Source organism: Ochotona curzoniae, unplaced genomic scaffold, assembly GCF_017591425.1.
Source record: "Ochotona curzoniae isolate NIBS_2020 unplaced genomic scaffold, NIBS_Ocur_1.0 contig_3819, whole genome shotgun sequence".
Lineage (NCBI taxonomy): Eukaryota > Metazoa > Chordata > Mammalia > Lagomorpha > Ochotonidae > Ochotona > Ochotona curzoniae.
In genome coordinates, this window is record NW_024466004.1 from 17,861,692 (window position 1) to 17,881,836 (window position 20,145).

General features: G+C 37.9%; 1 protein-coding gene and 1 pseudogene across 1 annotated transcript; one reads left to right on the forward strand and one right to left on the reverse strand.

Annotated features, from left to right (window-relative positions):
• Positions 1 to 606: 606 nt before the first annotated feature.
• Positions 607 to 744, reverse strand: LOC121158331 (cytochrome c oxidase subunit 7C, mitochondrial-like). The gene has a single exon (XM_040983027.1). The coding sequence runs from the start codon at positions 742 to 744 to the stop codon at positions 607 to 609; it is 138 nt and encodes a 45-aa protein (XP_040838961.1).
• Positions 745 to 17,538: 16,794 nt separating this feature from the next.
• LOC121158878 lies at positions 17,539 to 17,659 on the forward strand (annotated as a pseudogene).
• Positions 17,660 to 20,145: the final 2,486 nt, after the last annotated feature.

A 20,145-nucleotide genomic window follows, 5' to 3' on the forward strand; every position in this document is an offset into this window, starting at 1 on the left:
GCGTGCAGCAGCAGAACGATAAAACTTTTTCAAATATTTATTTATTTTGTAATCAACCTATGATGAATTTCAAAATACTTAAGGTATATTAATTATTAAGGAAAAATGGCGTAAACAAAATGTGCATGAAGTAAGAAATCATTAACAACATGATCAAAAAGAAATAATATTCCGCTTCACAGGGGTACCATGTTAACTGCTGTATTTTTGTGATTCAGACCAAGTGCAGAACTCTTTCATTCTGTTTTCTGTCTCAGATTCTATTAGGAAATAGGGGGAAAAAATCATTATTTTAGAGCATTACTAACAAATACGGCTGAAAATGTGAAATGTTTACAAATGCAGGGTGTTAGGTGAGTGCAACACAGTTGATTATTCCGGAAGTAGCCTGCAGTGTATATTGATTTCATGTGCCAGCTTTTTCCAGCTTTCCTTATTCATCTTTGATCAGTTTTCTTTCTCTCTCTCTCTCTGCATTTATGTCAGAAGTTTAATTACAAACACATCTAGTATGCTGTGAATTCAAGAGTTTGACCCATGTCTCAGTGAGACTGTCCTCCTACGCTGCTGCCCTCTGAGAGAGCCTTATGTCTTAAGCAGCTGGTGTCAGACGATGAAGAAGGATTCTGCAAACCCAAACCCAGAATACAAAGTTATGGGCAGCAGCCTCCACTTGTTTTCCACTGAAAACAGTACATTCTTCCCTGGTTCCTGTTGGTAGTGGCTCCTACGGATTATGGCCATGGTGAATGCCTGGAAAGTTTGTCTCCACACGGCACAATCAGAGGCTCTGTGAAACACAGAGACTCAAGGAGAAAGAAATGGTGGCATCCTTGATCAGTTTCTCTGAAATGTGTGTAACTTGCCTCCTTGCTCTTCTCATTCTTTCATAAATATCAAAGACACTGTGTTTCAGCTATTCTGGGAGCTTATTTATTTTAAGAATTTTTCTTACTGAAAGAGAAGGAGAAACAGAAAGAAAGATCTTGCATTCACTGCTGTACTCCTCAAATGGCTGCAAAGGCTGGCGCTGAGCATATCCAAAGCCAGGAACCAGAGCTTTTTCCAGGTCTCCCACATGAGTCCAAGGTCCCAAGGCTTTCTGCCTTCCTCTACTGCTTTGCCAGGTCATAGGACAACAGCTGGGTGCAAAGTGAAACAGCAGGGATTTGAATTGGTGCCATTATGGGATGCCAGCTCTTGCACAAGGAGGACTAGCCAGTTGAGTCATCACAATCACCACGGTTTCTTTTATTCAAAGTTTTTGCTTTCTTTTTCTTTAAGTGCATTTTCTAATTTTTATCAGAATGCATGTGATAACAAAAATGAAAGAAGTGTATTAATTACCTATCACTTTAAAAATTCCATATCAGTTATACTGAAGAATCAATGGTCCTTGAGCTCCAAAAGCAAGATCTTGAGTGTTGTGACACTCATTGCTTGACATGCTTTATTGCGGACAAGCTCTCATCTTTTGTCTTGATAAAGAACTCGCCAGTTTTTCATGGGCAGAGAAGTCTGTTCTGCAAGAGCACTGAGATCATGATGGCTCAATCGAGGCCCAGCACTCCTGTGATCAGACATTGGCTGTAAACCCACTCAGTGTTCTCCCATCCAGGACGCAGTTCCCACCTCTCCAGGGCACACGGCACTCATGCCACTTATTACACACCTCTTTATTACCCTATCTCTATTATCATGACAATCAGTAAAATGTTTTTCACAACAAACCTATCTTTCTTCTTACAAAGCTCATTTTCTTCCTTTCATCTATATTTTATCAATTCTAAAAATCTACTTTTCTCATGAAAATCTAATCTAGGCTATTGAAGCTTTAGCTCATATCTTTCAAATATACTTCTGCTTTGTTTCATTATAACAAAGAAATAATATTTAGCTTCAAATATTATCACAATGGCTCTTAGCATCTTCTTTTTGAAAGGAGACATTGTCTATTTACTTCTTTTCCCTAAATTTTGCTCCTGCAACTTCTTTTGTACATAAATTCAGTGAAGTGAGATCATGACATTCAGAGGACTGAGAAGAAAATATTTTCCTTTTTCTATACTATAAATCTATGTTTTAAATTTTTAGAAAATCGCAATTTTTCTTGCAGGAGATTCACATTTATTGCACATAGACAACTTGGATGCAGGTTAAAATTAGCCCTGAATACAAACTGCTGAAGAAAGGGGAACCATCTTCCTGTCTCATTGCTTTTCAAAGAATGTGCCCAAGTCCAGCCAGTGATGTTTGCACTAGATCTGAGGCTCAATATTGCCTCAAGGGTCAGCACCTGCCAAGATGTTCTCTAACAAGATTTTCTAAGGGATGGATAATAATGAATTTTGTCACCTTACAGGATAGAATGATAGTTAGTATTTTATAAATGTATGGAAACATCCTGTTACCACAAGAGTTATCTAAGGGAGACCTCTGAAATAATCTTGCTATTAAAATTAAGTTTAAATATATTTTAAATGAGCATTATTATTTTGTATAACTATCTGTCAACATGACTGCTAACCAATGCTTGGACAATTGAGGTCTCTATTTATAATACTTTACTATACTTCATGACTGGCTACGGAACAAGTCACCTCATCTTAATCAGGTTGCTGTTTATTTTTCAACCAGATGTTCTGAGAATGAATCAAGCGATACTTAAGATTGGATGCCTTTTGTGAGTGAGTTATTTATTAGAGTATTCTTTTCAATTGTACCTCTTGACAAAGCTAACATCTTTAACAAGTTTTCCTGAGAGATCATCGGGTCATTGGTGCTTTACAATCTCTGGAGATTCTTCATCAAAGAGTAGAAATCATTTGATAAACTCTGTACATAGTTGTTGTGGGATAAAACTCATGGACCCTGCTTCAGGTGGTTTAAAGTGGCATTCTGCAATTGATTTACTGGCAGTGTCTCTAAGGGGTCAGACTCACTTATCTGTATTACAAGAGACTCATTAGGTCTTGAAGAGAATATTTGTAACCTATGGGCCTCTCTGGGCTTTAGACTGGAACTGACAGCATTCCAGTCATACCACACTCCTTATTTGGCTTCTTAGTGGTCAGAAAATGTCAATACAAATCCCACTTTTACAAGATCTAAATTATATGTCTCCGTTCCTTTCTAGTAGCACAGCTACATTCCAACGTCCTTTCTAAATTTATGAGTATCTCTCAGTTGTAAATTTTCAGGCAAAGTTGTTGGATAATTGCCGCAGAATGAAATTATTTCTACCACCACCAGATGGTGCACTTTGGACTTAAAATTCCAAGTGGTCTTTTTGAAACTAACTGATAGTATTTAGAACTAAAGGTACTTAACACTCTCTTTAATGTATCTTCGGATAAACTTTCTGTAGGATTTCTCTCTCACTCTGCTTCTCTATCTCTTCACATCACCATTCCCACCCTCTTTCCTTGTCATTTACTCTAAGACTCATCATTATTTTAAAGCCAAGTGGAGCTGCGTTTACTTACTGTAGGCTGTGTGTGTGCGCGTATTACTCCCACCATGATGACAGTACACTTTATTGAGAAGCATTCCAGGGAATAGATCCTAACAACACTGTCCTATGTATACTTGCAAATGCTGCAGAAGCTGTTCATGGCCTTTCAAGGTCCCGTGGAAGATTACCTAGGAAGACCCTTTCACCTGGATTTTGTTGAACACTTGTAATTTTCTTACCTTCCTGTCAGAAGAAACATCGCACAATTTATAATGTGAACAAATTGTACTTTCTTTTCAAATTGCCTGCCGGAAAGATTCAAAGCGGATCTGTGACCTGCCTAGTCTCAACTTTGCAATTGTGAGTGACATCATGGCCTACACTGTATGTGTTCATCTCCATCTGGCTGCGTTTTATTTTCTACCTTCTCTCCCTGTATGCCTCCATTTCTTAGCGTTTTAATTTTTAATTGTACTTTCCACATCGGTGAGTTTTGGAACAGATATAAATAAAGTGATTCGGTACAAAGTACAAAAGTATTTGGAAATAAAGAAGTGAGTACTAGGATGAATATTAAGTAAAACTGAAAATGACTACTAATACATTTTAGTGAATGCTTTCTCTTCAGTTTTTTAAAGTTTCCTTTTGTTTTGTTTTTACTTAAAAGGCAGAGCGACAGAAGGAGAAGGTAACACAGAGAGAAATTGGTCTTCCATCCAGTAATTTACTCCCCAGATGGCCGCAGCCCGTGGGTCTTGTTTGGGATGAAGCTAGGGAACTGGAGGTCCTTCTGAATGTCCCATATGGGCGACATGAGCCACACGCTGCGGACACACCCCGTGCGTTCCCAGACACTTTATCAGGAAGCAGGTTTGGAGACTGACAGGTCAGAAATCGAACCGGTGCTTGAATATATCATACTGGTTTTGCAAGTGGTATCTTAACAGGCTGTACCACAATGATAGCCCAAAATTACTTCTTAAAGATAGCAATTAAGCTGTATCAAAGAGTAAATATTTGAACTTAAAATTATAGACTAAGGGGCCCTGTGGCATGGCCTAGTGGCTAAAGTCCTCACCCTGAACACACCGGGATCCCATATGGACACCGGTTCTAATCCTGGCAGCTCCATTTCTCATCCAGCTCCCTATTTGTGGCCCGGGAAAGTGATCGAGGACGGCCCAAAGCCTTGGGACCCTGCACCCATGTGGGAGATCTGGAGGAGGCTCCTGGCTCCTGGCTTCTGGCTTCGGATCGGTGCAGCACTGGCCATTGCGGTCACTTGGGGAGTGAATCATCAGACGGAACATCTTCCTCTCTGTCTCTCCTCCTCTATGCATATCTGAGTTTCCAATAAAAATAAATAAATCTTTAAAAAATATGTAGAGAGAGACTAAGACACAAGGTAGTTTTGAGATTTCAGTATGTTGTCAATAGACGAGATAATGTTGGCTCTAAATTTTAGGGATGATTGAACAAGACATGCGTGCTCATGGCAGCTGGCAAGTGAACACACCTGCTTTGCACATCTCAACATCCCTTGCATGGGATTCAATAATTCTCCATTCCACACTAATATTTTTTGTTCTGCAAAAAATCTACCAGAAAGGATTTTTGACGTGTCAGATCTATTTAAATCCTCTTCAAATTAATACATTTCAAGTCCTGATGCACATTTCAGATCCCAATTTACTTAAAATTAGAAAAATCACTTTAAAAGAAGTAGATAGCATTATCATCTAATGGATTATTAATCCAGCAAGCAACTAAATATTACTTAAGGGAACAAGAGTACCACTTTTCTTCTCAATTAATTGTAGATGTAGATTTTTATTTTCTACTAGGACCTACCTATGGGAAATAAGAAACCACACTCAATTCAAAAGATTTGCATGTCAGCTCCAGAGCGCAACAGACTGTCTCACTTCAGTGACCAAGTCAACAAATGAAATCATATCTAGGCTTATGCGTTATTTAAGTCAGTTTTGAAAAATATTAGAAACAATATGAGACATTATTAAGGAGTAAAGAATATTGAGTGCTTACCACTTGCCTAAACAGTTTATTAAGATATGTTATACAGATCAAAACAACTAAATCCCTCCTCATATCAGGCTAACTCTTTTATGAGGAAGCATGTAAATCAAATTTCAAAAAATCAAATTTTATGTGCTGGAGATTAGACAGGACGGAAATCCTGACTCTGCTCAAGCAAAGGTGCCTGGAAAAACCTTCCTGGAAGTTCAAAGGCAGAGATGAACATGGCTATTCTGCAGGGTAATGGAGCTATAGAATAGCGGAAGGATCACTTCAGGGGAGTCATGTCAATTAAAGGGAAAATGTGGATCAGTGGCAGAAAATGGTGTTAGGTGGATCAGAAGAATTAGGTGGTAGAATCATTTGATTTGAGAATGTGCTATGGAGGACAATGTAGAAACTCTATAATTCTATCCAGAGGTTAGAGAAACTTAGATTTGTACTCTGGCGAGTGTTTTAATAGTGCTCCAGCTGGTAAATTTGAGGACTGAATATGCTAAGTTTATACAGCAGATAGGTCTGAGACAGATAAGTATCCACAAGAAACACGATTTGGAACGAAGCCAAGCCAGTGGCATGGGCTAGAATAGAAAACACCAAATTCAATATCGAGATGCAGATTTAAGAAATAAGACATCAGGTTAATGTTTAACTCTGTTTACAATGGATCTCAGCCACCATTCACTTTCATAAAAGGTTATGCCAGTAGCTGAAGCATTTGAAACACATTTCTGAATGTCTCTTCCCCTCGTTAACATACGTTTTTTTTTGTGTGTGTGTGTGCGTGTGTATTAAGAGGAGCGGCTGAGTTAGAATTACACATGGAAGTTCCCTGTATTTGCTGTCTTTTTTCTTTTCCTCCCCTGGAAAAGGACAATAACATCCCCCTGGTACTTATTTCTTCAGGCACCTGAGACTGCTGCCAACTTCCTTAAAGCCAAGATTCTGCCAGCACCTGGCCCACTACTACCGGCTCTGCTAGCTGCTCCTTGCCAATGAAGGCCTTGGTGTACAAATGTGAGCTTGGAGGATTCTGTTCTCCCACCCTCTCCCCGATCCCACCATCTGACCCTGTGCTTCAGTGTGTATGCATCTACTCTAAGTGGGAAAGATTTTATACCCTCATGTTATACACACCCCAAAATATCTCTTGTTAAAGCCTATCATAGGTTTAAGGAGTAGAAGTTCTTCAGAGCTTACCTTTGGCCTACTATTTCCCAAAGAGCAATCATGCTCTGAGTAGATTTTACTACATCACTGCAAAATCCCATCATTGCAGGGCCTCAGACCTTTAGTAGCTTTGTACATGGTAGGAGCAGATGTTGGTGATCTGTAATTCTGAATATACGACCTGTCATATCAGATGGTGACATTTGGGGACATTTAATGAGTCAAGGAGACCATTTCCCAGGTAGAAAAATTAAAATTAAGCTGAATCTCCCAACAGGGGAAAATGGAAACCCAAGATAGCTGAATGAGTATAATTATAATAAGATGTTCTGGGATATGAAAAGAGCAAAGAGTGTACTTTCAGAGATCTGACAGGAATTTTCAGCAAAGAAGCAGGGGTGTAGATAGACCATGAACACTCTATGGGACATCAGAAGAAAACTGGCACCATTAAGGGCCGTACAAACAGTTGCTGGCTGTTAGTTACCATCCGACCCCTACAAGGTAGGAAGAAATCACCGTGTGCTCAACTGCTTGCGGTTTCAGCTGAGATGGGAATCCCAGAGTCACTCACTAACTTTTCATTCTTTCTGGAGTGTGCACTGGGGTCTCAGAACTGCTGGGTAGGAGCAGAAAAACCACATTTCTCTCCTTCCCGCCCTCTTCCACATACACAGCACCACACTTGGCAGCAAAAAGCAACACAGTGTGTCTCTGTTCTGTTTCCACCAGCATCACAGTCAAATGACAATATGTGGATCAATCCTCCACATCCTGTAACTGTGGGAGTGCTGGCGATGTGAACTCCAGAGCCATACTTATGCACTCAGTGTGAGCCAGGAAGATCCACCACAGCTTCTGGAAGCAGCATGTTAAAAAAGTCTGCTCCCCCTTGTATAAGCTCTGAACTCAACTATACTCTGCAGCACTATCAATGTAGGAGTTTATTACAAATTTCTAGGTGCCCCTGGGATGCACCTGGTGACCATGCACCGACATACATTCCACATTTTTGGACATAAACGTTCCAGAATCAAGCATGCTGTATACGTTGCAGTCAAACTCTGGGGTTGTAACCGGATCTAAATCATGTCTCCTAGTTCTAGGACTAGGGACACTGGTATTACAAGCCATGTACCTCTTTCAATCTAACATGGCCTCAGAAGATCCATCCATATCTCACAGTCCCAGAGCCATAGTAATTGATTCCACAATCCTCAGCATCACTCAGCCTTCCTGCCATTAGGAGAAAAGGTAGGCATCCTTGCTTCTCCCAGCACCAAGAACAAAGTCCTGGCTATCGCATCTACCAGGGAGACTGACATTAACTTTACTCATCTCAAAGACACAATTCTCTCCTTACAAAATCCAGCAGACCAGAGGACTGTGTTACCTGTGAATACGAGTGACACTGATCAAAGAAAAATAAATCATTCAGAGACTATAACCCCAGGCCCACTTAGAGCCAAAGCCAAAGCAACAAGGCAAGTAACATCTTGCATTCCAGCTCAGCCAAAGACTCTTTTCCACTAACCTCTACTCCATGAAGAAGAAAGGATGATTGCAACAGATGGGCAGATAGAAATGAAGAAACACTGGAGAAACAAAGGAGTAAGGTAACATGATACCTCCAAAAGAACACAATAACATTCCAGAATTAGATCATGAACTGAAGGGAGTTTACAAAATGACAAGCATAAAGTTCAAAATAATGATTTTAATGAAGTTCAATAATATGCACAAGACTGCAGATAAGCACATGGAACAATTGAGGAAATCAGTAAAACACAAATTAAAATATTACTAAGGAGAAAGGATTTATAAAAAAGAACCAAATAGAAATTTTGGAGATGGGATTATCAGTCAGTGAAATTTAGAAAAACATGATTGATGACTTTAACTGTAAGATATGCCAAGAAGAAGAAATGTTTTCTGACCTCATGGGCAAAATGTAGAAGTAACAAAATCAGAAAAAGTAAAGGAAAAACAAAAAGAATGAAGAAACTCTTCTGGACAAATTGGATACCACTAAATGATGAACTATCTGTGTTATGGGTATTTCTAAAGGAGAGCAAGGGAGAAAATGAGTTCAAAACCTGCAAAATCAAATAACAGTTAAAATTGTCCAGATCTTGAAACAGATATGGATATCCATATACAAGACTCTGAAGAACCCCTTGGAGACTCAACCAATAAAAATCTTCAAGGAGTATTATTGTCAGATTGTCAAAAGAAGAGAATCCTAAAGGCAGCAAGAAAAATCATCATGCTAAATATAAAGAAAAATCAATTACATTATTAGACTTCTTAGTGGAAACCCTATAGGCTAGAAGAGAATAAGGTTATAGCTTCAAAATCTTTTTATTAGATGTATTAATTTTTATTGGAATGGCAAATATACAGAGAAGGGGAGAGATAGTGAAGGGTAGGGAAGAGCTTCCATCTGATGGTCCACACCCCAAGGCGCTGCAAAGCCACAGTTGAGAGACCAAATGCCTGGAGAATCCTTCAGGTCCCCCATGTGAGCACAGGGTCCCAAGGAACCAGGCCACCCTTCACTGCTTTCCCAGGCCATAAGCTGGGAGCTGGATGGGACATGGAACAGGTTGGACATGAATCATCACCCATATGGAATGACAGCACTTAAAGGTAAAGGGTTAGCCTGTTGAGTCACGGTGCTGGCACTGATTATACATTTAAGATATTAAAATAAAAACAAAACAAAACAAACAAGCAAACAAAGAACAGAACAAAACAAAACAAAAAAACCATTCCAACCGAACATAGTATATCAAATGAAACCATCCTTTAAAAGTGAAAGAGAAATGGGGGCAGGCACTGTGGTTCATTGCCTATTGACAAGCACTGAGATGCGATATGGGCACCTGGTTCTAATCCCGGCAGCCTCACTTCCCATTCAGCTCCCTGCTTGTGGCCTGGGAAAGCAGTCGAGGATGGCCCAAAGCCTTGACACCCTGTACCTGCATGGGAGAACTAAAAAAATCTCCTGGCTCCTGACTTCAGATCGGCTCAGTCTGGATGTTGCAGTTCCTTAAGGAGTAAACTAGTGGATAGAAGATCTTCCTCTCCTGTTTCTCCTTCTCTTTGTATATTTGCCTTTGCCATAAAAATAAATACATTAAAAAAGAGTGAAGGAGAAATACAGTATTTCCAAAAAAGAGTATTCACTACCACCAGATCAACTTAGTAATTCTAAAAGGTGTCTTTTAATGAAGAAAGCATGAAATGCCTATGAGCACCAAGTTTACTTGAAGATAAGGTAGGATCATTATCCAAACAACAAATTTATAAGTCTTAGTTCTTATTTATACAAACTAAGCTTGAATGCAAGTGAGTTAAATTCACTAAGACTTAGTTTGGCTGAACGAATAAAAACCAGGGCCCAATATATAGTACCTTCAAGAAACTCATTTTACAAAGATGCACACAAACTGGAAATAATTGGTCGGAAGATTAAGGTTTTATCCATGATCAGGATTATAGCAAGAAGGGACAGGTAAGAGGGGACAGAATGGCACATGTCACCTGCCTTTTCTGCGGAGCTTTATGGAAACCACCAACAATCACTTTCACTGTCATTGAGGCCAGGATCTGCAGTGTTCATTTTGCAGTTAGCTTTGACTTACTAATACTTCAAGTAAAATTAGGGAGAGAGTAACACTTTTACGATAGTATGTAAAATTGTAGTGTCCCACCCCATGTTGAGTGCCAGAGTTTTAATGTCCCCTTTGCTCTTGCCGATGCAGACTTTAGGAAGCAATAAATGACAGGTCAGCTATGCGCGTACTTGCCAGCCATCTTGGGTTGACTCCCTGATTCTTCACCTAAGCAGAGGCCAAACTGGCTCTCAAACATACATTCAGGAGGTAAACTAATAAAGGAGAAATCATTGCCTGTTAAATCAATAAACGACAACAACAAAGATTGAAGAAAAATCTCTTCATGAAGTGACTCAGAACCTAAAAAAATTAATTCTTTATATGGAAAATAGAACAGATAGAATTACCCTTTTAATCCAAATTCTACTCATGTATCTTTAGTAAGAAACATGTGAAAAATGATAAGAAAAAAAACAGAAGTAACATTATGAGCAAAAATACTTTAGTTGAGTGCAAGTAAGAACATCACAAAAAAATTTTTATTAATTGAAATAAAATTTTGGATGAAAACAAAATTGAATGAGAAAATGTAATCTATATGACAATATATGAATTTCAGATTATATTAGCAAAATACACATAGTACTAAGTAAAATAACTTCATGCAGCACAAATTAACTGTAAAATTATCATTTTTATTACACACAGTAAATTTTCAAGTGAAAAATGAAATGTGCAACCATCTTTTGATACCCACTGGAAATTGCTTCCAGGACACTCTGTAGAATCTAACAGATACAAATGTATAAATTTCTTATGAAAAATGACATACTAATTGCATTTAACACATGCACATCCTCCCATATATTTTAAATAATTTCTGCATTGCTTAAACAACCTACTAAGTAAAGGCTATATAAATATACAGAGAGGAAGATCTTCCATCTGGTAGTTCACTCCCCAAGCAGCCGCAATGGCTGGAGCTGAGCTAATCCGAAGCCAGGAGCCAGGAGCTTCTTCCTGGTCTCCCACATGTGTGTAGGGTCCCAAGGCTTTGGGCTGTCCTCGACTGCTTTCCCAGGCCACAAGCAGGGAGCTGGATGGGAAGTGGAGCTGCCAGGATTAGAACCAGGGCCTGTATGAGATCCTGATGCCTTCAAGGTGAGGACTTTAGCTGCTAGGCCATCATGCCAGGATCCTAATTCTTTCCTTTTTTTTGCTTTTCCTTTCTTTCTCCCTTCTTTTCATTGCTACAGGCAAATCATACTTATGCTTACCACATTTTGTAGACCAGAGTAAAAATATATAAATTTACATGTTAAGATGTTGAAATGTCTTTCAGAAATCACTAATTATTTGGATACTCAGATTAATTTAATAATATGAGCAGCATAAAAATATCATAAATAAATCTTACAGTAATTTATATGATTGGGTATAAAGAAAATCATTAGCATGCATTGATTTTAAACAAACTGTACATTCACCCTGATTTTGTGATCTTGGAAAGTTACTTCTGCCTCAGCTTAATAATGAATAATATAGATGTATCAAAAGTTTATATTTCATAGAAATCCTTAGAGAAATAAATGACTCACTACATATCAAACACTTAGAACCACTTTTGAGGTATAATTCATATAAATAATATTACTATAGCTACTTAAACTTTAAACTTATGTTCTTAAATAATAATTTAATTAAAAATAATAACTGAAATTACATTAATAAAAATAAACAAGATTTCAAATCCAAATTAGACTCACAGAAGCTTTTGATAGCACCCAGCAAAGGCACTATGATATTTCAAAGCTAAATAAAAAATGAGGGAAATTAAATAATTGCTACTTTAAAGTAGTAAGTTGGGGGTATTTTACATAGCAACAAAATGTGGTAACTGACTACCCAAAAACCTGGAGATTAATGCAAATTAGGTAGAAAGGGGGAGGGGTTGGAGGGAACTGAATGGAAAAATGATTAATAGGGTGGCTCACAAGAGAGAAGTGCTGAGCGTTAGAGGGCCATGCCACATAGAAAGCACCAGGTTCAAATCACATTAGCCCTCAGTTTTATTTAATGTAATCCATCCTTACAAAAGTATGAGTTGGAAATGAACTTCACATCAATAAAAAGTATAATTTATTCATAAACACGTCATAGCAGAAAAAAAGAAAAGCATTTGAAAAATGTTATGATGATCTCATTAAGTTGCAAAATTCTTTTCAGGGAGAATTATAGTGAAGTTACAGTGCTCAGTGTAAAATGATGCAGCATTGTCATTGTTCTATTGGAAACAGCAGACACATTTAGCATATGGATGAGAACTCAAAACCAGAAACAGAAACACCACAAGGGAGAACAGACTGTCACAAGAATATCTACTTGAGAGATAAATGGGCAACAGCAAAGTGCCCAGTTAAAACAGCTGACTCAAACATTCATACTATTTTATGTGCAGTCAGAAAAGTGCTTCAACTGTGAACAAATATCTGACATTTCCAGTGTCTCTGATGATCCTTTCCAGATACTGCCTCTGTTGTTTGCTTATCTTTGTAACAAATTCCTTTGAATGTGAAAATATTCATTTTCCAAATTTTCCTCGCTTCCTAAGCCCACTCCAACTACGTTTTTACATTCCAAATGCCAGAACACATTTCTGTTTTGGTAATTTACCAATAATGCCTATACTCTTCAATCAATACTCTACTTATTATTTGGGAGTCTTCAGTAGTTGATTATTCCTTTTCCTTGAATTACAGTCTTTATTTGGTTTCCAGGATGTTGTACTTTCATGGTTTTCTGCCATTGCCTTTGTAGTTGTTCTTTCCCACTTCATCGTCTTAACCTGATGCCTTAATGCGTTTCTGTACACTTAAACTCCTATTTTTCCTATATTCACTTAAGGAATTGGAAAGGAAAAGGAAGGAGAGGAGAGGAAGGAAGAAAGAGGAAAAAATAGAGAAAAAAAGACGGAGAGAGGAAGGGATTGAAGGAGGGAGGGAAAGAAAGAGGGAGGGAAGGAAGGAAGGGAAGAAAAGAGAAAGAAAAGAGAGAGACTCAATTCTTATTTCTAGTCCACTCAGTGTTCTCCACTGGCTCCTTGTTTTACTCAGGTTAAAATAAAACCAGTGTGCTTACTGTACGTCTAGAAATTCACCCATCACGTGCCGCCCTAACCCTCTGGCCCGTTCCGGAACACTCATTCTCCGGCTTATCCTAGCTCACGCACACTGGTCCAATAGCTGACATGTGATCACAGCACAGGGACAGCTTATCTCAGGATTTGCAGTTTCTCATGTCTCTTGCTGGGATCACTCTTCATTCTGTGTTATTTTCCTTGCACTTGCTTTACATACAAATCCTCTAGGAAACAGTAATTCTTTCCCACACAACTATGGCATTTTCTATCTCTTTTGTCCTGTCTTACGTTTCCTCTTAGTGCTACGCATAACCAGTATTGTTGGTATTTCTGCTTTGCTTGTTAAACTTACATGCCTCAATTAGAATACAGTCTAGAACAGCGGAGTTGGAGCTCTTTTAGTACCTGTCTCTAAAATAACACATGTGCCTGGAGTACAATTGCTACTCAACAAGTTTTTATTGAGGAAACACATGAACATTAGACTGGATGTGAGAAAACATTGAATATTAGAGTGAGATCATCTCCAACAAGAATATTATGTAAACATGACATTTGTTTATTTTTGTCATTTTTATGTAGATAAATGAAGGTATTCCTAGTACATTGTCAAAGGAACATACCTAAGTATAGCAGGCCATGTGAAGTACATTTTAAATTATTTAGTTATAATTTGCAATTACTTTAGCAGATGTAATTTAAAGGTCTACTTCTAAGAACATGTGATGTTACCTTTCTCCTCCCTCCTATTTTCCTATCCCTCACTTTTTTTTCTTTCTAGTTTTTTAATCTAACATTTTTAATGTACCTTGCAGTTAAAAAAGCCTAGCACCTTACCTGATAAGACACTTGCCAAGTGAAAATAGGTAGGTATTGTGATGCCTCCTGCTTGTTTTTCTTGTTCAGATTCCTTTTGACAATTCTAGGTCTTTTGTGATTCCATATGAATTTTACAAGTTTTTCCAATTGTATAAAGAATGTCATTGGTATTTTGATAGGATTGCCTTGATTCTATTGTTTAGGCAGTATGGACATTTTAATTAGATTGCTTATTCCATCCAAAAGCAAAAAATATTTCTCCATTTTATAATGGATGATCACTTTAATTGATGTTTGATAATTTTATTGTAAAACTATTTCACTAATATGGTTATTTATTTTTAAAATAGTTGTTTTTTGTGTTAATGGGATTTCTTTTTGTTTTCCTCCTGTTAGTTCATCATAAAAAAACTATTATTTTTGTATGCTTATTTTGTCTTCTTAACTTTGCTGGACGGATGCATCAATTCTGACAGTTTTGTAGTGGAGAATTTAAGTTTTCCTGTGTACTACATCATACCATCTGCTTCCTTCTTTTCCAGTTTTGATGTTTTTATTTCCTTCTCATCCTTAATTACTTTAATTAAAATTTCTGGTATGATATTAGCTAGGAGTGGTGAAAGTAGACACCCTCTCAACTTTTCTCCACTCAGTTTGATATTACCTATGGATTTTTGAGAAATAGTATAATTTTGAGTAGTGCACCGTCTATATCTAGCTTGTGGAAGGTCTCTATCATTAAGGAGTGTTGCATCCTATCAAATGCTTTTCCTGGATCTATTCAGATGACCAGTCTTAACATATACATACAATATCTATTTTTGCATTTGAGACTAGAAAAATTCTGAGATGTATGTAACATTTTCATATCCCTCATTTGTGTGAATAGGATTATGCATTATTTCTGTTTCTTTATCTTGGATTTTCTATTTTCTGAATTTCATCAACAATTATGTTATTTTACAATTGCAAGGCAACTGAGTGATTCCAACAAGAAAAAACAAATACTAGGTGAGTAGAATATTTATTCTGTGTGCTCTTCATTGCATGAGACATTTGCATTTCTAATTTATCACTTTTAGCACCTAGTTCCTGTGTTAACCTTTGTGAAGATTGCTTCAGTAAGAAAAAAAAGAAAGGAATAAAAATAAATCTTTTATAAAACAGCTGTTTCTGGAATGCAATGGGAAACATCTCCTGTGGCCAGCCAGCCATGTCTCTGAGTCCCAAAGCTATGTGGTTTACTACATGATTCTCTGAGGAGAAGTAGCCTCTTGTCTGCTTTGTATAAATCTGTTGCGTCAGTAGATGCATGATATCTTTTCATGGTGGTAATGAAAATGTGCAATAGATTCCTACATTAAGAAGGAATAACAAAGTTAGAGGAGGTCAAACTACTTCTTCATAGTTGATCATGATTATATACTTCAATATTTCATGAATTTCTAAAATTCATACTAGAAACCCTAGATAGAATTAATTCAAAGCAAGACCCAACATGGCTGTTTTCAGGTAGGAATGTGCATTTTTTTTTATAAACAAAACTATCTATGACCTTTACTATAGGGAAAAGAAACAGATGATCCAAAAGATTTTTTACTGTAATTATTTTGTGAGTCGTGTTTGCCAAAGCAAAGTATATTAATCATAAATTAAAGTTTATAGTGAACTTGAAATGAAGATTAATCACCAAAAACCTAAGCTATTAAACAAGACATAACAATGAATAAATGTCAAATGTTAGGTGAAAGGGTGTGGTATTGACATAGGCCAATATACCTGACACGATTGAATATATAAAGGTGCCTGAGAAAAGGCACGAATGTCTTATTCTATCTCATTGTCATGTAGAATGGTATGCTGGAAATTCTTGCATTCTTGTTGCCATTAAAGGCACAGTTGCTACGTAATTATTTATAAAATTAATTCATCTTAATCTAAGTATCTCATTTTACTACTAATAGTTTGATATATTTTTATGACAAAATCTCTGATGTCATTAACATCGTATTTCAGGGAATGGTAGCATACAGCAAATCAAGCAGCCATTTGCAAAGCTGACATCCCATATCAGAACACCAGTTTCAGTGTCAGCTGATCTCCTTGTGATGCAGTTCCCAGTTAACATGCTTGTGCAAAGTAATGGATGATGGGCTAATTGCGAGAGTCCAGGAAGCAATTGTAAGAGACCAGGAAATGGTTCACGCTTCTGGCTTAGGCCTGGTCCAGCCCTCATCTTTTGCAGCCATTCAAGGTGTAGTTCTTCCCTCAGTGCCCACATGTCTATCTTGCTTCCCTCCTTCCTCTCTTTCTGTCACTCAGTCCCATCCTCCCACTCTCATTATTCTGCCTTTCAAATTAAAGAAAAGCATTCCAATAACCAACTTAATGTTTATGAAATCCTAAAGAATAAATCTACTCTTGACTCAGATTTAGAGTCAAATCTTGTAAATTAGTAAGTTCCTTTGTCCATAGCCATCTCATCTTCTCCGTTAAAAATGCAGATCATAGGAATTTCTGTTTAATTCTAATATTTAACGCTTTGACCGAATTATACTGTGTGTAGAATATTGAATCAGGAGTTCAATGGCTTGACTACAACCAAGACCTGCACTCCTTCCCCCTGCCCCACCCATTTCAAATGGCCACCAGATCCTGTTCACTTTAAATACTTAAATGCTTTCAATCTACCATCTTTGTCAGTACTTCTTAGTTCAATTTTGAACTGTCCCCCAACTGCCAGAAACCTGGAATATTCTCATAACTGATCATTATTCTTGTTTGCAAAGCATTTTCCAAAGCCTTCTCTGCTCAAGAAATTCCTGAAAAAAACCCAGGTGGTTACTTCTTGTGTAAACTCACCATTTGCCTCTTTGTTATTTGTTGGATAAACATTAATCCACTTGGTAAGGTATTATTGCTACTTAAAATCTGGTCTTTCACATACTGTGAATCTAAAAATGTTAGTTCACTTGAAGTTTTTACTACGTACGTCAGGCTTTGCCTCCATGCTGTTTCCCAGCTTTTCCCAATCTGGGCCATCTGGTTCCTCAATTCGTGGCCATCCCCATTAGCTTGTGACACATTCAGCAAGAAAATCTTACTGAGCTGATTAAATATTATATCATGTGACTTTGATTTTATTATTAATTAACTAATTAATTAGGTGAGGCCCTGCAGTATAAAAATTGTCTTTTTTCTTTTTATTAAAAACATACTATATGAGAAGTGGGTGTTTGGACTAAGGACAGAGATAATTGCACTTTACATCAGAGTTCCTGGGTTTGATTCCAAGCTCTAGCTTTGTGTAGTGGCAGTGTCGTAGCCAATGAGGTTTATCCAAGGCACAGTTATTGCTCATTGAAAACTGATTTCCAAGCTCTGGCTCATGATTCCAGCTTCCTGACGTCACTCAAGTGATAGCTCAAGAGTTGAGCTACTAATCATGAGGAAAACGTGTATTGCATATCTGACTCCCAGACTCAGCTGTCAGAAGCATTTGGAGAGTGAATCAATGGATGGAAACTCTCTTCTCTTTCCAGTCCACCTTTTAAATAAATGAAAAATAAATACTTTTAGAAGAAGACACGTATCTTTTAATACTCATTGTGAGAGAATATTGTTTATACAGGTCTTACAACTAAGACATTCATCATAGCATACATTCAATGGGAGCTTGGAAGGTGAACCCAGACAAAGAACTGTCTGCCCTGCTGGTCCGTTTGATTTGACCAGGAGCAGAGACAGAACAGCACATACCAGATGGACAGTGCGAGAACAGGATGGATTTCACAGCCCTGTCTGCCCCCTTGAGCTGAATTGGGCGCCATTTTGTGTAAGGAGGCAAAGGCAAGGGAAAGGACTGAGCATCCGCTGAACTGGGAGTGAACTCATTTCTGACTTAGTGAACTGCAGCAATGTGGCATTCCACGGGTTCCACACAAGACAGGTCTGGGTAGCCCTCAGATCAGATGCCAGCAGATCAAAAATTCTAGTAGCGGTACCTCAGGCGCCATTTTGTACACTGTGGCAATAGCTTTAGCCTGCAGGGACAACAGTGAACTGCGCATGTGCTAAGCTCATGAGAACGCACTGAGTTCATTGGATTGCACTGGTCCCGCAGGAAAATAATACCGACTCTGGCATCCTACCAGTCAACATAGGTCCGTGTGGCACCCAGACCTAACGTCCATCAGGTTCCGACAAGATCAGCGCCACCTACCTAACTATATCATGACAACAGGATTCTGGACTTCTGCTATTGTCCATGTGCACAATGATGGACATATGACTGTGTATGAAGAACTGTGCTTTAGTAATGATATAGAGAAACTAGGTGGGGGGGAGGGAATTGGGGAGGGGATAAGGGAAATGCCAGGAGCCTATGGAACTGTATCATAAAATGATAATTATAATAATAAAATGTAAAAAAAATATTAAAAATAGAGATACAGGTAAATGCAAAAACAAACAAACAAACAAACAAACAAATATGGTCCTGGTGAAAGGCAAAAACCACAACCTGAGGTTTTAAACTCAGATTTCTACCAGAGCAACTATTCTATTTTTGCTTCAATTATTTGGTTACAGCATTTTGTTTGAAAGATAAGGCACAATTTAATCACAAATTTTCTTTGAAAATTAAAACTGATGGGTTTTGGGCCCGGCGCGGTGGCGCAAGTGGTTAAAGGTCCTCGCCTTGCACGCCCGGGATCCCATATGGGCGCCGGTTCTAATCCCGGCAGCCCTGCTTCCCTTCCAGCTCCCTGCCTGTGGCCTGGGAAAGCAGTTGAGGACGGCCCAAAGCTTTGGGAACCTGCACCCACGTGGGAGACCCGGAAGAGGCTCCTGGCTTCGGATCGGCGTAGTATCGACCCGTTGCGCTCACTTGGGGAGTGAATCATCGGATGGAAGATCTTCCTCTCTGTCTCTCCTCTCTGTACATCCGCCTTTCCAATAACAAAATAACAAAAATAAATCTTTAAAAAAAAAAAAAACTGATGGGTTTTACTTCTACTCATCCTAAACTGTTATGATTCAGTAATCATTTTCCATTTTTCTGAATAATTGATAATCTTGTTCTCACAGATATCACATTACAGTTTATTAATTTGGAGTATCAATAATTTTTCCAGCGTGTAAAACTGTGCTCTATTTATACCCGTTAATAAAATCCAGTTCTTCCTGTGCTATTCTTGTCACTAAAAGAAATTGCAGACCTTTTTATAGACCCATGGAAGAGATCTCAAATTAGGATATACAATTATCACTACACTGAAATTATGATGTTTTCAGCCCAGTTGGATATAGACATTTATTTCTTTAATACAAAGCATGTATACCATTGTACCATGAACTTACTTTTAAGATATTTTGATATTGCCTCAATATGAATAATTTGCTTTGTAATCTGTAAAAAAAAATGCATTTGCCTATATAATATTACCGTAATGAAGGAGTCTATAGAAAAAGAGACACATGTCACTGTGAGTAGTTTTTGCATAGGAACACATCGGATGAGATTATTTTATGTGTGACAAGCAGGAATATGACCACAGGTGCTTTGTGAATCTGTACAAGAGAGATTCCAAAGCTCTGTCTCTCTGTTAAGGATTCATATTGTGCGTCCTGCCTTACATCTAGGCTCTTTGCACCATCACATTCTAGAAAGTCATGTGTATATCACTTCCCTTGAATGGAAAAGGGGATCACTTCCCTTTTCCTTTTCCTTTGTTTTATCAGTTCATTTATTCATGGTTCCCTAGTTTCAACTCACCACTTAAATGCTTTATTAAGAATGTGTTTTTTACCTTTCAAAAATTCTTTCACCTATTTACTTTTGGTATTCATTCCTCCTTATTGTCAGTAACCATAATAGAAATAATTCCACCTACAATTTACACTAC